Below are 6,951 nucleotides of genomic sequence, written 5' to 3'. Positions count from 1 at the left end.
AGGTGTATGTGGCTGGCGCCTTAGCCGCTTGAGCCACAGGCGCCGATCCTGCACGTGAATTAAAATATTCGAAAGACAGCTGCAGTTTTGTCATCAAGGACCCCATCTTGGATTTGGTTCTGTTTCTACAGCATAGTAGTTCAGCATCTATAAAGAGCCAGTGTTTGGTATTTGTGACTGCTTTTCGCATTTATTTTGATGCATTAGGTATTTATTGTGCCTGTAGGTTGCAAGTCCTTGTGTTGGGTGCTATGGGTCCTGTTGTTGGAAGTACTTACGTAGAGAAGACACAGCACTGCAGAGAAAGTGACTGTGACCTGTGATTAGCGCCTGATTGAATACATGCTCTGGTTAGTTAATTTCAGTTTCTACAGACTACTCTAAAGCTAGTGAACTGCAGGAACTCTGTAAGGGGGTGCTTAGGTGGCCAGGATGCAGGTCCCCTTTCCTGTGGTGGTGTCCTGATCAGAGGACATTAGACATCTTTGAGCTGGTGTGGAGCTTGTGAGAAAGTGACTGCAGATGAAGTGGTCTGTAGCAGCAGGGTGCTGTAGCCCACTGGGCCTTGACCTTAAAAACAGGCTATTCCTGTTGAGGCCATGATTACAGCCTACCCAGTAGTTTTTTTTGTTTGTTTATTTTATTGTTTTTGTAGAGATAAGAGTCTCACTTTATTGCCCTCAGTTGGCAGTGGTGTCACACAGCTCACAGCAACCTCCAACTCCTGGGCTTAGGTGATTCTTTTGCCTCAGCCTCCCGAGTAGCTGGGACTACAGGCGTCTGCAATAACACCTGGCTATTTTTTTGTTGTAGTTTGGCTGGGGTGGTGTTTGAACCCACCACCCTTGGTATATGGGGCTGGCGCCCTACTCCTTTGAGCCACAGGTGCCACCCCTAGTAGTTTTCATAAAACATCATTAGCAGCAGAAATGTCATTTGGGGCATATAATTGTGTCTCATTGTCCATTTATGGATACTTTTTCTTTTAGCTGTCTGCAGGTGGGGGCAGTGTGAGGATGTACATGAGGGGGACAAAGTTTGTATTGGCCAGGGCTCAGAAGTGAGTGGTGGTGGCTATGGAGAACCACTGGGTGTTATCACTGGGTCTTAGGGTTTTGTTTTGCATCTTTTGGCTTGTCAAGTGCTCCAGGCATTTGAACTTGAGTGCTTCCTTAAAGTCTTCTCCCCAGCCCACCCCCCCCTTTTTTTTTTTTGAGATAGAGTCTTGTTTTGTCACCCTCAGTAGAGTGTTGGGGTGTCATAGCTCACAGCAACCTCAAACTCTTGGGCTGAAGTGATCCTCTTGCCTCAGCATCTCAAGGACCTGAGACCTGCCATAACACCTGGCTATTTTTCTTTTTTTGAGACAGAGCCTTAAGCTTGTCGCCCTGGGTAGAGTGCTGTGGCGTTCCAGCTCACAGCAACCTCCAACTCCTGTGCTCAAGTGATTCTCCTGCCTCTGTCTCCCAAGTAGCTGGGACTATAGGTGCCCACCAGAATGCCCAACTATTTTTTGGTTGCAGCTGTCACTGTTGTTTGGCAGGCCCAGGCTGGATTTGAACCCACCAGCTCAGGTGTATGTGGCTGGCGCCTTAGCCACTTGAGCCACATGTTTATTTTTAGAGATGGGTTCTTCCTCTTGCTTAGGCCTTGAACTTCTCAGCTCAAGTAATCTATCTGCGGCTTGGTGCCTGTAGCTCAGTGGCTAGGGCTCCAGCCACATGCCCTGGGATTGGTGGGTTTAGACCCGGCTGGGCCTGCCAAACAATGACAACTACAACAACAAAAAAATAGCTCGGTGTTATGGCGGGTGCCTTTAGTTCCAGCTAGTTGAGAGGCTGGGGCAAGAGAATCACTTAAGCCTAGGAGTTTGAGGTTGCTGTGAGCTGTGACACCATGGCACTCTACCGAGGGCGACATAATGACACTCTGTCTCAAAGAAAAAAAGAAAAGTAATCTATTTGCCTCAGCCTCCCAGAGTGTTAGGATTACATGCATAAGCCCGGAACCCAGCTACCTCAGCCCACTTTTTTTTTTTTTTGAGACAGTCTAACTTTGTTGACCTTTGGTAGAGTGCCATGGTATCATAGCTCACAGCAACCTCAAACTCTTGGGCTCAAGTGATTCTCTTGCCTAAGCCTCCCACGTAGCTGGGACTGCAAGTGCCGACCACAATGCCTGGCTATTTTCTTTTTAGAGACGAGGTCTCGTTCTGACTGAGGCTGGTCTTGAACCTGTGAACTCAGGCAATCCACCCACCTCGGCCTCCCAAGTGCTAGGATTACAGGTGTGAGCCATTGTGCCCAGCCACCCAGCCTACCTTTAAGCCTGGCTCACTTCTACCCTGATAAGCTGTTTTGCACTCACTCCCCACCCGTTTAGCTAGGTTGAGAGGTACAGCTCGAGCTCATGGCTTTTGTAGGCTCCTGTAGGACCACTAGGGAGGATTCTGTCTGAGTCTTGAGCCAGCCTCTTATGTGTATCATGTGCAGTCTTGTAGCAGCAATATTATCCTTAGTCGCCTGACCTGTAAGAGGGCAATCTGTTGATTTTCATCTTACAGAATATATGAACCATATGCTTCATTAGCTAAAAAGTGTAATTGTATTTGGATTTTATTTTTTCTGTTCTTTCAAGTACCCAACTACCATTTGCTATCAGAAGGACACTTTCCTGTAACAGAGGCCACTTTCTGATAGAAACATTGTTAAGATTGTCTACATTGCTGGGAGCAGTGGCTCCTGCCTGTAATCCCAGCACTTGGGAGGCAGAGGCAGGTGGATTGTCTGAGTTTACAGGTTTGAGACCAGCCTGAGCCAGAGCAAGACCTCGTCTCTAAAAAAAAAAAAAATAGCCAGGCATTGTGGTGAGCACCTGTAGTGCCAGCTAACTTGGGTGGCTGAGGCAAGAGAATCACTTCAGCCCAAGAGTTTAAGGTTACTGTGAGCTATGATGCCATGACACTCTACCAAGGGTGACAGAGTGAGACTCTGTCTCAAAACAAAAATAAAAAAAACATCTTCAACAGGGCACCCATAGCTCAGTTGTTAGGGTGCTGGCCACATGCGCTGGGGCTGGTGGGTTCAAACCTGAATTAAAAAAAAAAAAAAAGGTTGTCTACATTGATGATGTCAGAATACCTTTTTGTGCATGGGTACGGTGGGGTCCTTTATTGCTTGGTCAGTGGTACTGCAGGTGACCTAGTTAACTGCTCTTCCAGGTGTGTTGAAAGTTGGAGGGACAAGTTGCTGTGTTTTGCATGTGTTACAAAGCACACTGAGTATGAGGTGTTGCAGCAGACAGGCAGCACTGGCGGTGGGCCTGGGGTCAGAGGATGGTCACCTGCCTTAGGGACTGTGATGTGTATTTCCCTTTCTTTCTCTCAGCATTGCCGAGGCGGTGGGGTGATTATCCTCATCTCATTTGCAGAAGTAGTTGGGATGAGAAGCCCTTTTCCTTCTTGCAGCCTTTCGGCCTTGCTGGTCACTCAGCTCATTCCTTGTGGTGGGAGGACCTCAATCTGATAGTCACTATGACACTCTCAGGAGTGACATTGGAGGATTGTGGCATTCTCTGTGGTCTGGGCATTCACTTCTTAGTATGAGAAACATTTCGATATTGTAAGTTTCCAAAATTGCTTTAGTGTAGAGCAAACCTTTTGGCTAAAACATGTCTTACCAGAAATTATAAAGCGAGTTTCTGGCTTTGAGTGTGAGTGGGAGGGCTTCATTGCGAGTTTTGTCTTGAGAAAACCTCTGGTTGTGTTTCCATGGACCCACCTTTCCTAATCCTTGTCCTCTTAATGGTTTTAACAGGACAGATTGATTCACTTTGGAGCTGTAAGTACTGATGTATTAGGGTGCAGCGCTCATTGTTCATTGACGCACAGAGTCCCAAAATGAATGTCCAAGAGCAGGGTTTCCCCTTGGACCTTGGAGCAAGTTTCACTGAAGATGCCCCCCGGCCCCCAGTGCCTGGTGAGGAGGGAGAATTGGCATCCACAGATCCACGGCCTGTCAGCCACAGTTTCTGCTCTGGGAAGGGTGCTGGCATTAAAGGTGAGACATCGACAGCGACTCCAAGGCGTGCGGATCTGGACCTGGGTTATGAGCCCGAGGGCAGCGCTTCACCCACCCCACCGTACTTGAAGTGGGCTGAGTCCTTGCACTCCCTACTGGATGACCAAGATGGGATAAGCCTGTTCAGGACTTTCCTGAAGCAGGAGGGCTGTGCAGACCTGCTGGACTTCTGGTTTGCCTGCAGTGGCTTCAGGAAGCTGGAGCCCTGTGACTCAAATGAGGAAAAGAGGCTGAAGCTGGCAAGAGCTATCTACCGAAAGTATATTCTTGATAATAGTGGCATCGTGTCCCGCCAGACCAAGCCAGCCACCAAGAGCTTCATAAAGGACTGCATCGTGAAGCAGCAGATCGACCCTGCCATGTTTGACCAGGCCCAGACAGAAATCCAGGCCACCATGGAGGAGAACACCTACCCCTCCTTCCTCAAGTCCGATATTTATTTGGAGTATACGAGGACAGGCTCAGAGAGCCCAAAGGTCTGTAGTGACCAGAGCTCTGGGTCAGGGACAGGGAAGGGCATGTCTGGATACCTCCCCACTTTAAACGAGGATGAGGAATGGAAATGTGACCAAGACTTGGAGGAGGATGGTGGCAGAGACCCTGCTCCACCCAGCAGGCTCACTCAGAAGCTGCTCCTGGAGACAGCTGCCCCGAGGGCCTCCTCCAGTAGACGGTACAGCGAAGGCAGAGAGTTCAGGTGAGTCCGGCACAAGGGTCACCTCCAAGACCTGGCAGGCAAACAGGAAGGTCATACATGGTCTTGTCTTGTAACCCCCAGTCGAATGTTCTGCTGCTGCTGTAGTTGAATTATAATTTTATTTTTCATGATGCCTTCACACTTGTCACCAGGTACACTGCATTCTACCAAGGGTGACAGAGACTCTGTCTTAAAAAAAAAAAACAAAAAACGCATCAATACTTAGAGAATTCTGGATTATTGCTTTTTTTTTTTTGGTAGAGACAGAGTTTTACTTTATCGCCCTCGGTAGAGTGCCGTGGCATTACAAGAGCTCACAACAACCTCTCAACTCCTGGGCTTAGGTGATTATCTTGCCTCAGCCTCCCGAGTAGCTGGGACTATAAACAACTGCCACAAAGCCAGCTATTTTTTTGTTGCAGTTTGGCTGGGGTTGGGTTTGAATCCACCGCCCTTGGTATATGGAGCTGGTGCCCCACCCACTGAGCCACAGGCGCCGCCCTGGATTATTGCTTTTAATAGCCATCTTCTGAGGTTCTTCCCAGAGGCGGAAAAATAGTGGTGAGGAAGCTCGTGTGGGGAATTGTCCAAGTACTTTGAAAACTTCCTGTGGCTTTGGTTGGAGTTCCAGGATTGGACCTTCTTTTCCTGCCACCAGAACGTATTAGTGCTATTGGGTATAGTTGGTCCACAGATGCCCAGGGGAGGCCTGGGACTGCTGTCAGCATGTGTATGCAGGCCCCCATGCAGCTGGGAAGGCTTGAACTGCTGCTTTTCACAGCCTGGAACCTGCTGCTTCATGCTTTTTCTCTGCAATCCCCATGTGGTTACCAGAGGTTTATTTGGCTTGCAGGTTGGCATCTGTTGGACTTGTGAGCAGATAGCTTGCGTTTCCTGCTCATTTCCTCAAAGCTGGTGACTAGAGACACAGCCTGTGTAGCTTTTTTTATTTTTTTTGGAGACAGAATCTCATTATGTTGCTTTGGTAGAGTGCTGTGGCATCACGGCTCACAGCAACCCCAAACTCTTGGGCTTAAGTGATTTCTTGCCTCAGCTTCTGAAGTAGCTGGGACTACAGGCGCCTGCCACAATGCCTGGCTCTTTTGTTGTTGTAGTTGTCATTGTTGTTTTGGCAGGCCCAGGGTGGGTTTGAGCATGCCAGCCCAGGTGTATGTGGCCAGCATCCTAGCTGCTGAGCTATAGGTTCTGAGACAGAAACATTTTTAAAATAGCACTAAATTTGAGGTCTGGGCTGCAGGAAAAGAAAAAAACAGAGCTCAATTATGATTCTGATTTTAAGAATTCCTGAGTGCCCCTGACCAGTCTTCTATCACTGGCATAAGCAGCGACTGCTTTTTCTTTGATTTGCTTTGTTTGTAACGCGAAAGCGTTGCCATGAAATTAAATGAGTACATTGGCATCTCCTGTCTTCTGGTACTCAGTTGCAAAGACTGTGGCACTTTTTGATTCTAACTTGCCCACTGTAGAGCTGCTGGTGGTTGGGACATTCTGGAACTCAGAAGTCCTCCCAGTCGGAGGCTGTCTATGGTAAGATTTTGTGGTTTGAAGATCTCTGATGTCAGGGCCATTGATGGGGTGAGAAGTCCAACAGGGGTTAATTCCATTTTGGGTGCATTCTTTTTGCTATGTGAGGTTGTGCAGTCAAGACTTGGAAGGGTGGAAGTGACAGCAGGCCTAGATTATGAAGAGTATTGGTGGCTTCCACCTTCAGAGGTAGCTTGATTAGGACTCTAGGCCCTTTTTTCCTGCTTCTCTGACTCTGCCTCCCTAGTGACCAGCTTTGTTGGAGGTGGCTGCTGTAGTGAACTGGGCTGTGGGTTCCTTTGTTGACAACATGGAAGGAAGGTCCTGCAGTTTGATCTGAGTGGGGAGGGCAATGCAGTGTTATTGCTGTGTCCTGCCCTTACCAGCACAGTCAATGTGCATGGACCTGAGGCTGTGGGGGGCTTAGACCACATAGAACCACTTGGAAAGAAAGTCAGGTGCCCCACACAGCACGGCTGTTCCCAGGGGGATCCTCCAAAAGAAGATTGGGGTCGCCAGTAAAGAGAATAGGAGAGTGGGCTGAATAGGCAACTAGGAGCACCCCCTGCAGAAAGGAGGAACTGGAAATTAAGTTGTGTGTGTGTGTTTTTTTTTTTTTTTTTTTTTAAA

The 6,951-nt window shown here is 48.3% G+C and overlaps 1 protein-coding gene across 2 annotated transcripts in view; it reads left to right on the top strand.

Moving 5' to 3' along the window:
* Nucleotides 1–3,815: 3,815 nt before the first annotated feature.
* AXIN1 (axin 1) overlaps nucleotides 3,816–6,951 on the top strand; it is a 79,200-nt gene continuing 76,064 nt past the window's right edge. Inside the window, exon 1 of one of the 2 annotated variants that reach the window (XM_012805797.2) lies at nucleotides 3,816–4,776. In XM_012805797.2, the coding sequence (XP_012661251.1) occupies nucleotides 3,899–4,776 (878 nt within the window). In that variant the 5' untranslated portion in view covers nucleotides 3,816–3,898. The remainder of the gene's footprint in view (nucleotides 4,777–6,951) is intronic. The other variant, XM_012805798.2, reaches the window with a different exon arrangement.

This window comes from Otolemur garnettii, unplaced genomic scaffold, assembly GCF_000181295.1.
Source record: "Otolemur garnettii isolate 467f Iridium unplaced genomic scaffold, OtoGar3 scaffold00044, whole genome shotgun sequence".
In the NCBI taxonomy this organism is placed as follows: domain Eukaryota; kingdom Metazoa; phylum Chordata; class Mammalia; order Primates; family Galagidae; genus Otolemur; species Otolemur garnettii.
Note: the sequence above shows the minus strand (reverse complement) of the source record. Positions and strands in the feature narration are given on the sequence as shown.